The sequence below is a fragment of the Rhopilema esculentum genome, chromosome 6 (genome assembly GCF_057945365.1).
Source record: "Rhopilema esculentum isolate cy_ngs chromosome 6, ASM5794536v1, whole genome shotgun sequence".
Lineage (NCBI taxonomy): Eukaryota > Metazoa > Cnidaria > Scyphozoa > Rhizostomeae > Rhizostomatidae > Rhopilema > Rhopilema esculentum.
Window position 1 is genome coordinate 550,696 of NC_142820.1, and position 19,637 is coordinate 570,332.

Consider the following 19,637-nt stretch of genomic DNA (forward strand, 5'->3'; position numbering starts at 1 on the left):
TTCCTCTAATGAACGCCGCCCTCTGACAAACGCCGCCCATTCTTAGGCAGCGGTGTTTATTAGAAGACCGACCAAGTAACGAATAGTTTATACACTTCGAAAGCTATGAAAATTATTGGGACGATGACTCTGACGGAGACAGTGACATTCCTTGAATTTTCCTCAACGTGAACACATCTTTTGCGAATTTTAAAACATTTTCTTACAAACTCTAGTACGTGTTTTTAGGAAAAGAAGACATTATAAAAGTCTGTTTTTTCTTTTTTATCCCATTTTTCTTGTCATTTCTGATTTAACACACACTTTTCATTTTGCATTAAACGCAGCCCTCTGCTAAATACCGCATCAAAAAGTTGGATTTTGTAACAAATGCCGCGGCGTTATTTAGAGGAAATACGGTACTCGTAGTTTCTTAAAAAATTCCCTCTCTCATTTTTTCTGATCAATATAGGGTATGATCTTTTTCAAAACTGTAGGCTTAATCAATACTGATTACTGATTCTAAAATTTAAAGCTTCTTATCCGGAAATTCACCTTTACCTGTTCAAAATAAGTTAATTGCTTCAACTTAACCCCCTTCAAAAAGAAGACAAAGCGGTGCAAGTGCAACGGTGACAGGGCCTTTTAGTGGGTGGGTCCGCTCCAGGCTGTGAATTTTACATTTACGAAGACAAGATTTTTACATTTAAAATCCCAAAAGTCCTCAAATATAAAATTCGCATATAAGGTCTTTAGCCTGTGCTCCAGACCCTTAACCTGAAGGAAGAGTTAAGGGTCTGGAGCACAGGCTAAAGGTCTTAAGAAAACAAAAATTACAAGTGGACTGTGTGGTTTTCCAACAAACGTCACGCCTCCCACGCCCCCTATGATTTCAGTACGTGCGCATGCGTGTTTCGTTCGCGCCAAATTTCAGTCAATGGTGTGTTGTAGATCACTATAAATTTGATGATTGCAAGGAAACTGTGAGTAATCTTTGAATAGCACATTGCAAACAATTTTTTTCAAACATGAAATGCAATATTTTACAGCCATAAATCAAAACATAATCTGAATCTCAACGTATACAGTGCAGGCAGATAATTTCTAAATGTGGAGTTCCACATGGTTTAGGCCCTGGCCCTTGCCTTTGGAACTTAGATGTGTTTGATCAGGTTTAGCCAATAAGTTCTGTGATTTGCCATATGATTACGGGCCGTTATGTTGCTTGATAATATTGTATTGTATTTGATTTTTTCATTTGATACATTTACAAAATTGCTTTCATAGATAACAAACTTATCTTCCAAAATGTGGATCCAAGTAAGGACTATGGATGGCAAGAAATCTACCCAAATAGATAAAATTAGCAAATTGACCTTAATTGAAGATTTAAAAGCAAAGATCGCTGGAGAGTTTGGTGTTAGTGCTGAAAGGCAGCGGCTTTTCTTCAGTGGAAAACAGGTATGTATGGGACAAGGACTTGCTGTACAATCATATGTTAGGCTGTGTTCACATTGACAGCTTGTCTTGGCTTGGTTGATTTTGCTTACATAAGCGCACTTTGGTTTCTTATTTCTTATTCATACTCTTGGCCTAAGATCATAATATAATGATATCTTTTAGCACTTGCAATAGTGTTTGTATTAAGAAAACAGGAGACTGGGAACCCATCTCATTAACTTAGCTAGAAAACTGCGAATAAACCCTAAAGAAGTTCAATCATTGCTCTTGTTCGATCTTTTTTTCAAATAAACTGCATCTTTATTTGGAGTTTTTGTTCTGCTAGAGCTTTGGGGGAATTTTTTTATGTTTATTTTTGAAAAAAAAATTGGAAGTACAATTCTCCAGGATTGCCATTTGTCCACTTTATAGTCCTTTTTAATTGTCAAAATATTTGAGAGGAAACCTTGTGACTGCATTTTTTCTGGTTAGAGGGTTTGTGCAAAGATAAAAGCATGCATTTGCAAGGAGCAAAAAGCCTTAAATCTATCATCAAATAAGAGTGCAGTATAAAAATCAAAATCCCATTAAGTGATAAATAACTTGATCAAATTAAACATCTCTTTTCAGCTAAAAATATATGATAATCCCTCAGCAAACAATATAATTCCTCATGGCTTTGTTATTGTCAGATCGCCCATCATGCCTTCGATAAAATACTTCTAAGCTTGGACAAGTTTGGCACAACAGAACATTTCAAGGACAGAACAATTGATATTGTGTAGTATTGCAAAACCTTTAAAGGTAATGTGTCCAGCTAAAGCAAGAAACTCTGCAGGGGTTTTCAGAAACATGTGACTTTTCATGTCATGGTCCCAGCCATTATGGGCGTTCTTTTTATTTACACTGCTGTCAGGTTGGCTTTTCATGTGAGCGGCATGTGAGGCTTTTCATTTTTCTTTAACTATCAATTTAAATTTTATTTCTAGTTGGAAAATGGTCACACGCTGTTTGATTACAATGTTGGCTTGAATGCACTTATACAAGTTATGTTCCGAATTGAGGAAGTCTGTAGCCCCAAAGACAAAAATAAGAAGTCACCTAAAAAGAAGGAAAACAACAATATTGTCTGTAAAGAAGACCTACAGGTATTTGTTTACCAAATTTTGTTGATTGTCTTTTTCTTTAAAAACATGAACTTGTTTCTTCATATTCCTTTTTCTAATGTTCCAGGTGAAAGTAAATGAAGCAGATGACAAGAATAATGGTGCACTTGCTTCACAGTTCAAGGTAATTTCATTTTAAATTTGTTTGTTCTTGCATTTGTACATCAGTCATAAATTTGCTGGTGTCCTGGTAATAATATTCCTTGAAAAGTTAAGGCGTGGGATGTTGTGTGATCTATAAAAAATGGACCTTAAAATTTTAAATACAATATGTACCAACTTGTGAAAATATATCACAGTTGGAAAAAGTGTATGGGGTTTTTTAAGGTCATTTACAAGGGACCTCTGAGCTGAAAGGGTAGGGGGTTTGATGAATCTGAATAATTTCGGACATAGGGGGATAGGGTGTTTGTTCTGTCCATCTTTGCAGAAAAGCTTGCAGAATAAGGTGGCAGCAGATACCAGTGCCATTTTGTGCATTGCCAGCAAATTTTCACCTTGCTAGAGCTGGCAATAATGCATCTCAAGATAACTGGCCACAAAAAGTTGGCACTGAGGAGTGTTACAGGCAGCAAATGAGAAATATGAAGTAGCAGTGGGCGACATAGCTCTTGTTGTGGATAATGCCACCTTTATGAAGCAGCCATCTGCAGAAACACAATTTTTGTTGGTTATATATCTAATGCTGTGTTTGATATATCATCATACAAAAACCTGTTAGAAAATTAAAAATTGTGTGTCAAGTCAGTTTCTGATTAGAGCCAAGAATAGCTTTTTACTTTCTTTTTACATATACATGGTTGAATAGCTTTCAGTATGATATGGGTGGTGGTCCGAGGGAGGGATAGAGGGTTCTGAGAATGGAAAATTTTAGACAAAGGGGGGGAGGGTCCGAAAATACTTTTTGTAGGACATCCTTTAAGAATGGCCCCTAAGTTTTTAGAAAACAAAATAATTTAACAAAAATAATACATGTTTTTAAACGTAATTATGCTCTTGGGAAATGCTATCAAGATAACACAAAAAAAATTAAAAATTAGGATAAAGAAAATTAACGAGAAATTAAAAAAAGAGGAAAAGAAAAGGCCAGTCAAACATGGTGTTGGATGTGCAAATGCAGGCTCTGGAGTTTCAGGCATGTGGGAAGCCTATTACTAGGACTTAAACAGGTGTAATGTTTTACCAAAAAATTATATTTTCATAACAGCATTACTCTGATTTTTAGGTTCATGACAAAGTAGATGCAATGGATCCTACAATGGGTGCTTGGTTTGAGGCAGTTATAGTCAAAGTAACACAAGATGATATAGATAGTAAATTATGCTACCATGCACAGTTTGAAGGGTAAGAACACTGTTAATATGATTTATTCTTATTTTCATTATAGAGACTTGTCATCAATTTTAAAGGGGGTCATGTTTTGTGTCATTTAGCCTAACATGAACCAAGATAAACCAAAAATAACCTATTCCTAACCTATGGCTGTACCAAGACAAGTCCAGGCTAAGTACACAGGCAAAGATGTTTGTAGACTTTGAATTTGACTACAAATTGTTTTGCACAACAGCACTCTATCAGATTCCACTTGTCAATGAAGGCATTTGAGCTGCAATAAACAAAGCTCACAGTTATATTGCTAAAGTGTAATGTATGTGATTTGATTGATATTGTTGGTCAGGTGCATGTGCAAAAAGTCAAGTGTAGATGCAAGCATGTGCAAGTTTTTAAGCTGGGTTTAAATAATACAACAGAAATGCTTTGGTAGTCAGCAAAAATCATGTTATTGGACATATTTTTATTCTTTGCAAGTTATGATGAAAATGAAGTTCTGAAACTCAAGGAATCAGAAGTCAGACCAAGAGCACGAATGATTCTTAAGTGGGATGAGGTAAAGTTGATCTAAATGCCCTTAAGTATATTGAGATTACTTTTCTGGTACTTTTTGCAACCAAATCTGATTTTGTTTGATAACATAGTACTCTTTTTTGTGAAAACCGTTCTTAAGTTTCTTTTTAACTTAGCGGATGTACACTCCCCTTCTAAAAGTTGATTAAAATTATTGGCCTCATTCTTATTTATGCCTTGTAAGTAAAAAAGTATTATCACAGTAAGTCAAAATAGAGCAAAAGGTCCTTGAAATAAGCTAAATCAGCAAATACATAGTGAGAAATTTGTTCTGAGAAAAGTTACTAGCAAATTTTTTTTTCAAAAGAAAGAAAAATAATTTTTTGATAAATGTTAAAAACACAAAATATGGAGTATGCAGGGCAAGTGGGGACAATTTTAAGCCTTTCATGTCATTCATAAGATGAATCTGCAAAATATATAGGCTTCATAATGTCTACAGCTTATTGAAACTTATGTAATAAAGCAGTTTACTGGAGAAAAAGTGGTCAACAGGCAGGTCAAAAAAGTTTCTTTGGGGACAAAAGAATTGTCGCTGAGTGTTTGCAAAGGAGCTTTGTTTGTCAGTTTTACAGGGGTTAGAATTATTATAGTAAGCATTTGGTTTTATAAGTGAGTGAAGTTATGAAGTGATGCCTATTGTCATTCTATAAATGTTAGCAATGTATTTTTCTTTTTGTTTTCATTAACTTGACCAGGCACTGTCACAACTGTTCCATTAGAACAACACTTTTGAGAAGGGACTGTAGTCCCTGTAAGGCAAGGGTTGACACTTGAACAAATATTGGGGGGGGGGCAAGCCTACTGTTTTTATAAGATGACATCACATTTTCCCATTTTTTAGAACAAAAGAACATTGTTCTCCAAAGTATTGTAAAGCAATTGCCCCCTCCCCCCCCCACCCCCCAGGTGTTTGCCACTGCTATAACTGGTGATTATTTCTGGCCCAGGAATACGAACCATAGGCTTAAGTTGGGTACTTATAGAGTAATAAAAACTTATTCAATTAAAAATGTTTATTTTTAATCAACTAGCTAAAAAATCTTTAAAGATTAGAGGATTATATTGATCAAAATTATTTTATTACAAAACATGAATGAAAAACATTCTAGGATGATGATAGGTGATGGGACATAATTTACCAAATATTATTTATAAATATTTATATATTTTTCAGATTGTGTTGTCTATTCAGACTTAACAGTGCTTGGTGTCAGTTGCACAAGGCAATTCTAATTAATATATACAAATAAATTATACAGCTTAGAGTTGAAAAAAATCAAACCACATGTTTAATCTTTACAAGCCTGCTTTATGAATAACTCGCTCTTCAGGAGATGTTGATATACTATACAATAAATATTTACATATTTACAAATAAATTATATATTTATTTACGTACCTATGAAAATATATGAATATGTTTAGGGGTAAGGTACCATGAAAATGATGAGATCATGACAAGGTGATGTATGTTCAATCCTCTGGAAATTTCTTTTTTTATCAGAAAAGTAGACCCATTGTCATACCTAAGCCTAAAGGCCTTAAATTTAGTTATCATCAAGACACAGTCACAACAAATACATGAACAAAGAATATGCCTAAGAGAAAACAATAACTACTCTAGATTAATGAGATGAAAATATTGCTCACATTATGAAACTGAATTTTCTTAATGCTAATGATCATAATAATTTTTTCTTAGATCACAGTTGGTGACAAAGTAATGGCAAATTATAACTCAGATGAGCCAAAAGAACGTGGATTTTGGTATGATGTTGTTGTGACCAGAAAGGTATCTTTGATCATTTTTTTAATTAACGCTAATGTGTCTTCTATATTTTGATAAAAATCACAAAATAAAATTATAGTTACAGAAAGAGCACAAAAAACACAAAAATAGTCTTGCACTATCAGATCATCAACTCACTCAAACTTGAGTCCTTTTGCACTAACCTGAATCAATAAGTACCAACCTTGATTCACCTGTACCAAGCTGAGCCCATCCCCACTGACTTGTTACAATCAATTTAAGATGCTTATTATAAATAGTTGTTATTGTCCAGCATGCTATGCATGAGGTTGATAGACAAATCACAGCATCGAAAATTTTATGACAGATTGTTAGTTGGATGCTTTAGTACTTGCATATAATGTCCATTAACAGGCAGGAACAACCCAGTATTTGGAAGGAATGCCTGTGGATTGTCAACAACAACAAACAGTTTGGGTGTTACATTGAGAATATCAAGCAAAAAATCAAAGCTGCTTTGCTTTGTTCATATGTACTTAGGCTACACCGAATAGTGTAATCAGCATTCCACTTTTATAAAATCAATGAAGTGCTGAATCCTGAATAATCAGCGTGTTTTATCACAAGAAGTTCTCTTTTTTAATAAGAATACCAAGAGTGATATTTTGATCTATTATGATTATATTTGTCTATTTTTTGTGTTTTGTCAAAGCAATTTTTTTATTTGCAATGCTCTATGTATGAAATTTTCTTTTACAGGAAAATAAAAGACAAGCAAATATATTGTATGGAAAAATTCTTCTAGGGCAAGTATAAAAAGCCTTCTTGATCATGAGTTTTCTATTTACATATTTACCAAAATTACCACAACAACCCTACCTGTAAAACTATTCTTGATTAAAAGAAGTTTCCTATTTTTTCATGTAATGAGTAAAAGTTAGTCATATTTTTCTGTTCCCTGTGGCACTAAAGCTTTGTGTTACCTGTCAAGGCTCTTGTTAATGTTATTATCTGAATAGAAAAGGATTATCTTCTCTTTTCTGTTCTTGGTGGGTCAATATTCTTGGTTAAAAGAAGTTTCCTATTTTTTCATGTAATGAGTAAAAGTTAGTCATATTTTTCTGTTCCCTGTGGCACTAAAGCTATGTGTTACCTGTCAAGGCTCTTGTTAATTTTATTATCTGAATAGAAAAGGAATATCTTTTCTTTTCTGTTCTTGGTGGGTCAATCATTTCTACCAACAACAAATTATGTGAACCATAGATCTGTTGCTAATAAGTTAGATATTTTTTATCATAAAAATAATCCCCCTTTTTACTCAAGCAGCTTTTCATTTATCTTGTTACCAATCCATTTACATGTCATCACATTAAGATCTCTACAGCAGGTCCTTTCCTAAGTAACAAAATGCAAATGGGTCAGGGCCCTTGTGATTTCCTTGTTGCTAGTGATCATTCCAGGCAAAGTTAAACAACACACACCATCATGTACATTTCAGATAAAGCCTCGCCATGATCTAAAATCAACAATGCTGAAAGGTTAATTGATCAGTCACGGCAAACAAAAGGCCTGCTAAAGCTATATACTTTTCAAGTATGTTGCAAAAGGTTTCTGTCAAAATGAAGGTGTCAGTAATCAGATGTTTCAATTAATCTAACTCATTTCTTATAATGAAATTTTCCAAAGTACTTTTTGAAAACAAATGTTTGATTATAGAAAGAATGGTGATGTCTCAGAAGAGTGTAGGATCATTTTTGTTGATGAGATTTTCAAAATAGAGAAATCAGGTATGACAAATTTCATCAAAGTTTTGTATCAATGCTGGTCTTGTCTAAAAGATGATATAAACATTTTTAAGATCAAAAGACTTTAATAGAGATAACATAAAGATTATAAAGGGAATGTTTTAATGTTATAAGCAGAAACATGTTGCTTCAAGCATTCAAGCACTAATCAAACCATTATTTATTAAACAGTTCATTATGCTTTGTTTCCACCTTAAAATTTAATGTCAATTTTTATTCATGTTATAATTATAGATATATACTACAATAATGTAAATTTGTAAAGCAGGCTAAAACAATTGAAATCTTGCATGTCTCCTTCCTCAGGTGATGTAAATATTTCCAATGCCAATGACGAAAATATTGAAAAAAGTAAGTTGCTTCTATTATGTCAAAATTTAGGAAGTGTTTCACTATTGTATGCAATTTTTTTCTACCCAAACATGTATTGAAATTTTGATTCCATTTTAAGCTTTAAAGTTCTCACTTGGAAAAATGAGATAGCGATAACATTCTTGTTGTGTATGAGCAAAATTTTTTCCATAGCCATTAAGATTTTAGACTTATCATCGTTTTATTCCTTTTGATTTTCACTTTTCAGTTAGTATATATTTTAATTATGCCTTCAGGGAAAGTCAAACCAGACTGTAGCCACTGCAAAGATGACCCAACAAAGAGCTGCAAAGAGTGCTCTTGTTGTGTGGTAAGTCAACAGCATTGACATTTTTAGTGATACTTTGATAATTGTTTGATCACACTGCAGAATTAGTCCCTCTTTCTATTCTGACTATCCTCAGTTATTCTAATGTTATTTTGTCAAGTGTGGAGGAAAGCATCAACCTGAAAGACAGATCATCTGTGATGAGTGTGAAATGGCATATCACCTAGACTGCTTAAATCCACCACTAGAGAGTATTCCAGACGAAGACGAATGGTAGCTATGGGATTAATGTTTAAATCTTCCTACTTTTACAAAATCTTTGTTGCTTTTTGGGTTTTTTAAGTACATAGCTTTTGTTAAAAAAATGCTTTCCAAGCAGTTGCTTTTAGAGGCAGGTACAGACCCACAAAGGGTCTGGGGCCTTCCTCCAATAGATTTTCCTTACCACATACTTCAAAATACTGCAAAGCGCCCTTTTGCCCCCTCACAATGCTGCTGTTTTCTAAAGCTGGTGTGTAAGGCCCTTTGTTATTGTTTTATTTAATCCAAGAACATTCAGAGAATGTTGGTGACTTTGGTTTATTTTTAACACATAATTTATAACTTTTGGTTTCTTACGTAATATTTTTTAACATAATATATAACTATATGTTTCTCTTTTGTTATGAAAAGCAATATTGAATCTTGGAATCTAGAAAAGGAAATAGATGTTCTGTGTACGTTTGATCATTGTAAAGAGATTATTTTGAAGCTATAATATTTGCATTTAATTTTCAGGTACTGTCCTGAGTGTAGAAATGATCCAACAGAAGTAAGTGTAACTTATTTTTATAGTCAATACATGATTTGAAATATTTCTTATGATTTGAAATATTTATTATGATTTGAAATATTTATTATGATTTGATTATTAAATAGTAAAAAAGGGGGGTCCAGGGGTGTTTATTTTGAGAGTTATTCCTTAATATCCTTTTGATCTCGTAATGCTTTTATGGTCTAAAAATTTGAACTTTTAAGCATCAGGCTCTTCTTAGTAAATATGAAGAGTTGGCTAATAAGAAGACTGTGCTGTTTTCTTTTTCACGCTATCCAGAGAAAGGGCTGAGCCCATGAGGACAATGCTGATTTCATAATTAAAGTTAGCTCAAGCCTGCCTGAAAATGTAATCAGAGTGCAAGCATGACATCTGATCAAGTGTGACGGGTTTCCTTTTTGCTGTAAATTTGTAACCATACTTTTACAAAGTTTGTTTAAATGTTTGTATTCCCAGATTGTTCAGGTTGGTGATAAGCTAAAATCAAGCAAAAGGAAACAGAAAATGGCTTCCACCTCTGGAAATTCCCAGCGAGATTGGGGAAAGGTATTTTTTCTTGTCTTTATTGTTTCAGCAGCAATTAATTGATTTATTTTATATTTCTTATTCAGATATAGATGAAATTGACCGGTATAATTAGGCTCCATATTCACAAATCTTTGTAAAAGTATAAATTGACGATTTTTTTAGAAACTTGAGGTTATATTTAAATGGTATCTAGACCTGCTGCACACCACTCATGCTTACCATTTTCTGTCGACTTCATTCTTGTGCTTAAATATGCTTGCAAGAGATAGATGTCGTTCACTTTTCTTTTGCTCAAACTCTGTTTATAAATTACCTGGTTTTATAGGCTTTCAAATCTCACAGAGTTGCCTTTTGCAGCAAGCTTTTATCTCGTGTCAGTTGTTACATGTAAATATTGAGTTAGTTTCCTTTGTTTTCCAAAGGGAATGGCCTGTGTTGGAAGAACGAAGATTTGCACCCTAGTACCATCAAATCATTTCGGACCCGTCCCTGGCGTTCCTGTAGGCTCAGCTTGGAGGTTCAGGGTTCAGGTAGTAATTGCACTAACCTCTTCTTGTTTGCGGTTTTTAGCTAGCTTTACCAATACAAATTTCTTTTCCAAAGTCTTAATTTGGTCCATTCCCCTTTTTCTACTCTTTTTTTCATGCTTCCACTTTTTTCCATGTTACGTTTTTTCTTCCTTCAATGTGCCATCGTAAGAAACCACTTAGTCCATTTCAGTTTCCTTCTTTGTTCCTCCCTTTCTTTTCAGTTTCTACCCTGGCTCCATCTTTTGTTTCCAGCAGTTTACGCTTTTCTACATCTTTCTTTTTTTGTTTCTTCTTAACCTCATACCTTCCCCGCTTTTCCGCTCCAGTTCCTTTATTACTATACTACCAGAAATATCGGCCACCCAATTTGGATTCATGACGAAGAAAGGTACAAGAAATGCAATATTTGCCTTGAAGACTATCATGGAAAGATCCATAGAAGTAAGGAAAGACCTGTATCTCTGCTTCATAGGTTACTCGAAGGCCTTTGACAAAATACGACACTCAGATTTGTTTGACCTATTGTCAGAGCTAAATATATTGGGGTAAGATCTTTGAGTCCTCAGAAACCTATACTGGGAACAGCAAGCAGCAATTAGAGTCTATAATGACTGTAGTGAATACAGACCTTTTCATTAAAGTTGCAAAGAATATTGAATACAGTGGCAGAAGAAATGAAAAGAAAGTACTACATCTCAACGCAAAGAAGTGCATGGTAATTTCCAAAAAGGCCGCTATACCAACCTGCAAGATTTCATGCAAAGGAGAGATTATTAGACAAGAGAAAAATTTCAAATACCTCGACCAGACTACTACACCAGATGGGAAGAGCGACACCGCAATCAAGAAGAGAATGGGTATGTCCAAGTCCACATTTAACAATATGAAGTGCTGTTCACAAACAGGAATATAAGCCTCTACACGAAAATCCGTACCCTGAGGACTTATATCTAGTCCGTCTTTCTCTATGGTAGGGAATCTTGGTATATCCGTTGGAGATGTGGTATATCCGAAAATCTTAGGGTCTCATGGACAGAGAGAAAAACCACCGAAGTAGTAATGCGAATGGCTAAATACAAGAGATCACTACTCAACACCATCAGAGAAAGACCGTTGAAATTCTTAGGACATAAAATAAGAGTGAACGGACTAGAAGAATGATCGTCGATGTCTGCAAGTCCAGATCAGATACCTGAAGAAGAAGATCAGATTGCCTCATTAATTTCAGTTGCTTTTACCCCAATACCCTCCCCTTTCCTTTTCATCGACCTTTGCATTACTTTTGCATTATACAATTCGCCCCCTTTTCTCCAGATTCCCTATTCATTCTTATTTTGGCCTTTCCCCTCCCTTCCCTTTTCACAACGTCTTATCTTTCTCTCCAATTCCTTTTTTATCTTTATTCCGCTCCTTGTTCTCCGTCTGTCTCTTGTCTTTTCTTATGCTTTTTCATCATATCCTTTCTTCTCCTTCTTCCCCTTCACGCCTCTTTCCCCTTAACCTTCTGTCTAATTAAACCCCCCTGAATTTGTTTTAGCCTCTGTCCCGCTCTTCCTCTGTCTTTTTTACCGCTTCTCCTCTTTCTGCTCTATAACATTGCGATAACATTGCGATAATATTACGATAACATTGCGATAATATTGCGATAGATTTCACCACTTTTTTAGTTTTTAATTTGTTAATGTGAGTTTACCGTTCACCCTTTCAACTGCCTTTATCCAGTTCTGTCTTCCTGCTACTTTTGTTTCACTTCTCCCTTTATTTGGGCCTGACAAGCGCCCTTTTTGAATCTTTTCTTGTTGATTCCAGGCAAGTGAGGCTGGTGTCCATCGTCCTCATGTAAGTGGCATACACGGAAGGGAGACTGAAGGAGCATACTCTATTGTTCTAGCCGGTGGCTACGAGGATGATTTGGTGAGCCTAATTGTTTTCCCGTTTTCCTCTACCTTTCCAGTGCTTCCCTATTATTGAATTACCCTGCCCTCTCTCATCATTCTGCTCATGCAATAATCCCACCTATCTGAAGTCGCGGTATTATCTAATATAGTTACAGAGAGAAGCCTTAAAGAAACCGGGCTTATGAGAAATCTTTCTTTTTTGAGAAGCTATTGAGATGTTATTTTGATATTTTTCTTAAAATAGCGGAAACTTTATCTATTAAGAATATAAAGTTTGACAGTGCACGTGAACCTTCAAGTATTCGCTATGTCTGATACTTAATTTTTTTTTAATTTACTGCTACTTTAAATTGTTTCTGTTTTCAAAATTATTAACGAAGCAAATTTATCTTCTCTGTAGGACAAGGGAGAAGAATTCTTCTACACCGGAAGCGGTGGAAGAGATCTTTCTGGAAACAAACGAACAGCTGAGCAATCTTGTGACCAAAAACTTACCAAAATGAACAGGTTTGTTCAAATTCAGCACCAATGTCAATAGAAAATAGAAATAGAAATAGAAATCAGTAGAAATAGAAAATCGTTGTTTGCTGTTCCTTTTGTGTGTTTTCAACCTGACAACATTTGTTTTAGGGCGCTGGCCAAGAACTGTAACGCGAAAATAGATGATAAAAATGGCGGGGAAGCTGAGAACTGGAAAGAAGGAAAACCAGTGAGAGTGGTAAATACTGTACTTGTCATACTCTGGTAACTCGAACAGCAGGGGTGGCACCAAAAATTATCCAACGAAAGGGCTGACTGCCCTGGCAGAGGAAGGGGGGTGTGCTGGAATTGCTGTAATATCGACACGTCTTGATATAACTCTCTTTTGGCCAAACTCAAGAGGGTTTTCCCCCGACATTGTCGATACCTATTCCGTAGCCCCTATAACCCTCTCCAGGTGCCGCCTCTTTTCAGTATATTTCTGACATGACCGGGCTTTGAAATTGTTCAAGTTCGTCTTTCCCCTCCAACTCTATTTCTCTCTATTTCTCACCTTCCCCCCTATCCGATATAGTATCAAACATCTCACGAAAACTTTCTAGCTGCTTTAGAAACAGGGGTAAAAATGGTTTTTGGTCCCTCAAACCTGTACTGCTAAAAGAAGTTCACAGGCTAGCGATAGGGGGTGCAAAACAAAGTTATTATCGCCTTTAGGAAACCTCAGTCTGCTTATTATTTTCTCTAACTAACGTAACATCAAACCTTTAAAAATTCTCTTATGAAACTTTTGTACCAATAAAACTTATATATCTTAAAATACAGTTTAGTGCGTTTATATTGATCATATAATAATAAAGATCACATAGTGATATACTTAATCTTGATTCTTGTTATTAAAGAGTTTGTTTTATTCTTTATGCTACCAGCTTCGAAGCTCAAAGTTTAGAAAACATTCCAAATTTGCACCAGAGGAAGGGGTTCGGTATGATGGTATCTATAAGGTAGCCAATCATTTTTTAATTTGCCCTTTTAATGACAGTATTTTACGAGCTTTACAGTGTCGCTGTAGGAAGGAAATGTGAGAAGAACCTTTTGACTCGATGCAAGAGGAACCAGCTCAATCAAGATTGATGGGTCTGGACTGCGTGTAAACGACAGATATTACGGCGCCAGGAGAACTAAAATCATTTGTCTCATGCTATGCAATATTCTGGCCTTTATTTGAATAATTTCTCCTTTTTGCCAGTTTTCGTTTTTTGCTTTTTTGACGAATATCTTAGCCATTTTCATATCTATGCTTGCTTCTTAACTCTACATCATATTTCGAACTATATTTTTTCATTTTGTGATAAATTGGTGTTTCAGATCGTAAAATACTGGCCTGAGAAAGGGAAATCTGGTTTCGTTGTATGGAGATATCTTTTGCGAAGAGATGACCCTGTGAGTTTTAAAGAATCGCAATCTTAGTTCACAATTAGTTGATACAAGAACGCGTAATTTTCATACACAAGGCGTCTTTTCATTCTGTTCTTTTCTGTTTTTATTGCTGCTTTTATTATTGATTGCCCGTGCCTGTTAATTCCTTTCACCATGCTTCCACGTCACATGTCGCATTAGGCCTACTCTGTAGAGTGTTTTCTGTTCGCGAGATTTCTCTGTGAGTTAATCGTACGGCCGTTAGCTGCACACAGCCGGGCTTCCAAACCAAGTGCTCCATAACCATACGTGCTCATTTTCTGCAGACCAGGAAGGGCATTTCAAGAAGCTACTAACTTATACAAGCACATTAATTACATTGACGCTCTTCGCTCATTGTTTTAGACACCACCCCCGTGGTCCGAAAAAGGAAAGAAATTAATCAAGGATCTTGGTTTAACTGTCCAGGTAAGGATGTTTGCAAATACGCTTCTTTAAAACTGGACGATTCTTTTATCAAATTTATAATTGTTTCTCAATCTGCAAATAAAAAGAGTGATGGTAGTGCACGTGAGCTGCCCAAGAAGCGGGAAATCGTTTAGTTCGTTGTTTGTCCCTCTCAGTGAAATAGCCAATTTTTTTAACTATAATTTGACGATTCACCATTACGGTCATGTGCTCGCGTTTTTGATTGGCCTATTTTGATCCGCAACTAGGTATATATTTCTACCCTAGAGTCTCGATCGATGTTTTGACATTTAATAATCTAAAGAGTCTCAGGTGAAAAGCTTAAATATGTTTTTTAAAAATTTGTTGCTTCTTAAAACAACCAATATTAAATTATTAGTTGAATCATTTTAATTAAATACCGTTGAATATTTCATTTTTCAGTACCCAGAAGGCTATCTAGAAGCTCAAGAGAAGAAAGAAGCTGAAAAAGCAAAAAATAGCAAAACTCCAGCCAAAGAGAATTCTAATCACAAAAGGAAAAGAGGTAACTAGGACGTGATTTTACTTCGAAATATTTGGGTAAGAAATGAAGACAATATTTAAGGGAATTTTGACAAGGTGGGTTTATTCTTGAATTTTTTGTTTTCTTTTCCCGCATATTCGGGGTTAACCTTTAAAAGAATAAGCCTATTAGCTAGATGCATAAACTTTTACAAAAATTTTAGAATTGGTGCAATGGGCTTCTTACAAGAAAACGGTGCTCTTGGTTGAGATGGTCTGGTCAAATTTTTGTAAAAGATTTTCAAAGAGTACTCTCAACTATGTAAAAAGGGGTTTTCTACAATAATCGGAAATTTCTTAGCAGTGGTTTATTTCTTTTTAGAGAAAGACGCTACTTCCGAAACGCCCCAGAAGAAGTCGAAAAACGTGTACAGCCTGCCGGATGAAGTTCTGTCAAGTGTCGAAAAAGACATGCTGAATAAAAAGACTTGGAATGAACTGACGAGTGGTCTTGTAAATTACCAGGTTGGTTCTGTGCTTCTATTAACAATATCACTTGAACAATAGCTTATTTCAAAAGTTATTGTATTAGCAATTCAGTTATAAAGTTTTAGGCCAGATAGATATGATTGGTCCTCCTGAACGGAGATGAGATGTGATGCTGAATGATCGATCAATGATCGTAGTGTTTGGTAGAACTGATTATTAATGTTGTTGAATGTCTGACAGTGCTACAGCTGACTGCCAGGCTTCTTGGAAGTCTTGGGGCTCGTTCTGACTTCATTTTGTCGTCGCAAACCAATAAGACAAAGAATTGTGATACTGTATTGTTATTGTATGAGTTAGTTAAGTCCGAAAAGACACTGGATTGTTGCATGTCGATCGAGAGCACAGATGCCTTCATCCGCAGACATGATTATCTTTCAGTAAAATGATTGATTGTTCCATCGTTCCCATAATATGTCACATGCTAGCCTGCCCACAGACTCGCTTTATTTACCTGAGATGATTTTAGTTGAATGGAAAATTTAGGGTTTCTCTCCACTGGGAGTCACTTGCTTGATAATTGCGGTTTTTTCTCATCTGTTTAATCTCATGATTTCTAAAAGGTGATAGAACCAAAGACATCCTTGAAGTGATATCAACGAACCCAATTCAGCTCTCTAAAGGACTTCAATCACTTCTCCAAAGGACAAAATTATACCAACGGCTACTAAAGGCCCAAGTTGTATTTCAATCAAAATACCTCAGTTTAGCTTTTCTAAGGGCAGTGGCGAAGCTAGCCAAAAATTGTTGGTCCTGCTATATGGACAGGGCGACGCCCTTATTCAATAGGAAACGCCCATGGACAAAAATTCTTTTTTGCAGATGAATTTTTTCTTAAATTCAGTAAAAAGCAAATTTTAAATCAATGTCTATCTTTTGAAAAATAAACCCATACTTAAAGACGTGCTTTAGGGTGCTTACTTTTCAAAAAAATCTATGTTAAATTGTAGTAAGCCTCTACAGCTGAAGTAAAAGTTCAAATTGGTGATAACTAAATTTGACGATAAAAGGGGGTAGGGGTGGCATTTGAAGTTGCATATTATATATTTGTGGTATTTCAGATTTTGGTCTTATAAACCTTACCAATCTAGATACTCTATTAAAATAATTTTAATAAACAACAGAGTTTAAAGTCTGTAGGGGCAGGTTCACATATTCTGCAGAACAATTATTCTGCAGCTGATAAAGAGAGGTACAATTGAATAATGTGTCGCGTTATCAATGAAAACAACTTTATTAGCCAAACCATTAGACGAGAAAACAATTTAGGTGGAAAAAAGCAAATTCCGCTGAAATTGGTTTATTCTCCAATTCCAAACTTTCAATCACACAACAATAAATTCAATTATGCTTTCATCGTCCTTGTCCAAGTCTATGAAAATCTTATTTAGGCCATCATGATATTCCGTGCCTCAAAAGATCGTACGAAGGCCGAAATCAGAGAGCCTAAAACAGCCAATCCTTGTTGTTTGCCATTTCTTTCTCGCGAACTTTGGACTCTGTCTTGTTACAAATAAAATTTATGCAGCTCAACTGAGGCAAGTTTTGTTGTCAATAATAATATCATTGGTATTGCCAAAGCAAGCAGGAAATCCACATTCACATCGCCTCGCCATAATACTTGAACTGGCCTCCTTGCTAGTGTCTCATAGCAGAACGAGAATGCACAGGGCAATTCTTGCAGTCCTGCTTTCAGAAATAGCAGGACCAAAGGTTTTCAAAACAATGCTCTTTGACCTACGTAGGTGAACCCTCGACCAATCAAATCACAACTGCTTACGAAATGTTATGATGATCATTTCGACGAGGTCCTGCTCCCGAGATTGAGCAGGACTGCTCTTTGTTCTAGACTATTGTGAAGCAGGACTAAATTCACAAAAGCCCATTGTGAAGCAGGACCAAACATAGGGTATCATAGTTATGAGCAGGACCAAAATACAGGGTTGCCGTAGAAAAGAACAGGACCTTGAGATTAGCACGGGATGCCTGTATCAGCTGGCGGAACTGGGGACTGTTTATCAGTTAGAATTTGAAACTTCCTTTTTGCAAAGAAGAAATTTTTTATTGTTTACAGTAAATCTTATCTTTGGAAATTCTTTGTCCTGCTCAGCAGGACCAGCAGGACCTTTGGCTTCGCCACTGTCTAAGGGGGTTTGTGATTCATCTTTCAGTAGATTTTGATTTGTGATACCATTTTCTTAGGCTTTCTTGGAGTCAGTCAAAGATAGCTTCATGTGTATATGCTGTCAGGAAGTTGTTTTTGCGCCAGTCACAACAAAATGCGTGCACAATACTTGCAAGGTACGCACATTGCAGCTCTTCTTTGATGTGATTAATTCTCCTCTGTCCGTTCAGCTAGTTCTCCACTGTTTTCCATTTTTCCAATTTGAATATTTTCATTAAAATAGGTATAAGTATGATCAATGCAAATTTTTTTCACAAACAGAATGGTAATAATGTAGTTATCATCTTGGACAGATCATGTTGAGATTTTTCACCCTTCCCCCGCAACTAAATGTTGACATGTCTGTTATTAAATTGCGTGCACCCCAACCTTGAATAGGGGAAGGGGGTAGAGTCTGGACTTTACATGAATGCTGCCGGGCATGTGTTTAGGGGTTTGTCTAAACGGCTCTCTCCAAGATTGTAGCTTCGCCGAATTTTTATGTGCATGGAGTGTTCCATATCCTAAACTGGGGCTTATGTTGGGTGTTAAAAAACAGAAACATTGCCGCTAGGCTTGCTTCAGTTGCCTCGTAGCTAAGTTGCAAGACGTTGGTCAAGTTCAGCTAGAACTGACTTGCCAATTGCAAAGGATGATTTTACATATAGATAATGGACAGCTTTTACAGCCTTCTTTGCTCATAATTCTTTGCATATAACTCAGCACAAAAAACCTACCAGTTTTGGACTTGAATTTTTTGAAAACGCATTGAGTTGTTCGAAAGCTCTTTGCATTTTCAAATTTTATCTTCCCAGGCATGTTTATCGAGAGCGTTCAAAGCAGGACTGGAAACTTGCCCCGTTTGCAGACATGATATCAGCAAGGACCTCAATATCAATTCGGAACTAGATGCGGTTTTGCGAATGCTTTTCCCTGGGTATGAGGCTGGTCGCTGAATGGAATCCAATTGCAAATGTTTGCAATGAGATATCGGTCAAATTTTGTGATAAAAAGCACAGTAGCTCTTGAAAAATGAAATTCTTATCTTTAGAAAATTGATTGTAAAATTGAATGATGATATTTGATTTGACTGAAATTTGAATGGTGAATTTGAAAGAACAGCAAAAAGATACTTAAAAAGGGGCTTTTGTAGCTGTTTCTGCTGGAATTCAACTAGAGTAGAATTAATTCGAGTTTTTAAGACCCCGTTTACACCGTGTCGGATGAAATTTATCCGCATAAAACTTGTTCGGATTGATTTGCGTTTACACTGTGCCGCACAAATTTTGTCCACTTTGCCCTCCCGTTTACACTGTGCCGAATAACTGCAGTCACATGACCAAAATCATCCACAGAACGCCCAAAATGAAGTCTTCTCTGGGCAACAAAATAATAACGAAATTCCCGCCAACGTAAAAAGACTTCATTCTCTCTTCAGAATCATCTTGTTCTCTTTTAGACCAAATCCAAAGATATTGTCAATACAAATTAAGCCTAGTTTGTTTTAATAGTTTGTTCTTGAAACAAAATGACACTGAGCAAGCAAAGAAAGTAGGGTAAGCTGACAAAGATGCAAATTTTATGTGGACATGCAAGATACTTCACTTTTAACACAAGTTTTT

The 19,637-nt window shown here is 35.7% G+C and overlaps 1 protein-coding gene across 1 annotated transcript; it reads left to right on the forward strand.

The window, feature by feature from the left end:
- Window positions 1-868: 868 nt before the first annotated feature.
- On the forward strand, window positions 869-19,155 carry LOC135686181 (E3 ubiquitin-protein ligase UHRF1). The gene is made up of 25 exons (XM_089108981.1): window positions 869-962; window positions 1,267-1,440; window positions 2,409-2,567; window positions 2,653-2,709; window positions 3,811-3,929; window positions 4,395-4,473; window positions 6,196-6,285; window positions 7,003-7,053; window positions 7,964-8,030; window positions 8,355-8,399; window positions 8,657-8,730; window positions 8,849-8,961; window positions 9,466-9,499; window positions 9,959-10,048; window positions 10,453-10,560; window positions 12,370-12,474; window positions 12,859-12,965; window positions 13,089-13,176; window positions 13,865-13,939; window positions 14,304-14,378; window positions 14,760-14,822; window positions 15,246-15,348; window positions 15,688-15,830; window positions 18,054-18,152; window positions 18,831-19,155. The coding sequence occupies exons 1-25, from the start codon at window positions 885-887 to the stop codon at window positions 18,969-18,971; spliced, it is 2,337 nt and encodes a 778-aa protein (XP_088965107.1). The 5' UTR covers window positions 869-884; the 3' UTR covers window positions 18,972-19,155.
- Window positions 19,156-19,637: the final 482 nt, after the last annotated feature.

Bases quoted from the DNA above. Each gene is read 5' to 3' on its own strand.
- LOC135686181 (XM_089108981.1), top strand. From the start codon at position 885: ATGCGTGTTTCGTTCGCGCCAAATTTCAGTCAATGGTGTGTTGTAGAT. The intron at 2,710-3,810 runs GTAATTTCATTT...TCTGATTTTTAG, and splicing joins CACTTGCTTCACAGTTCAAG to GTTCATGACAAAGTAGATGC. The intron at 14,379-14,759 runs GTGAGTTTTAAA...TCATTGTTTTAG, and splicing joins TTTTGCGAAGAGATGACCCT to ACACCACCCCCGTGGTCCGA.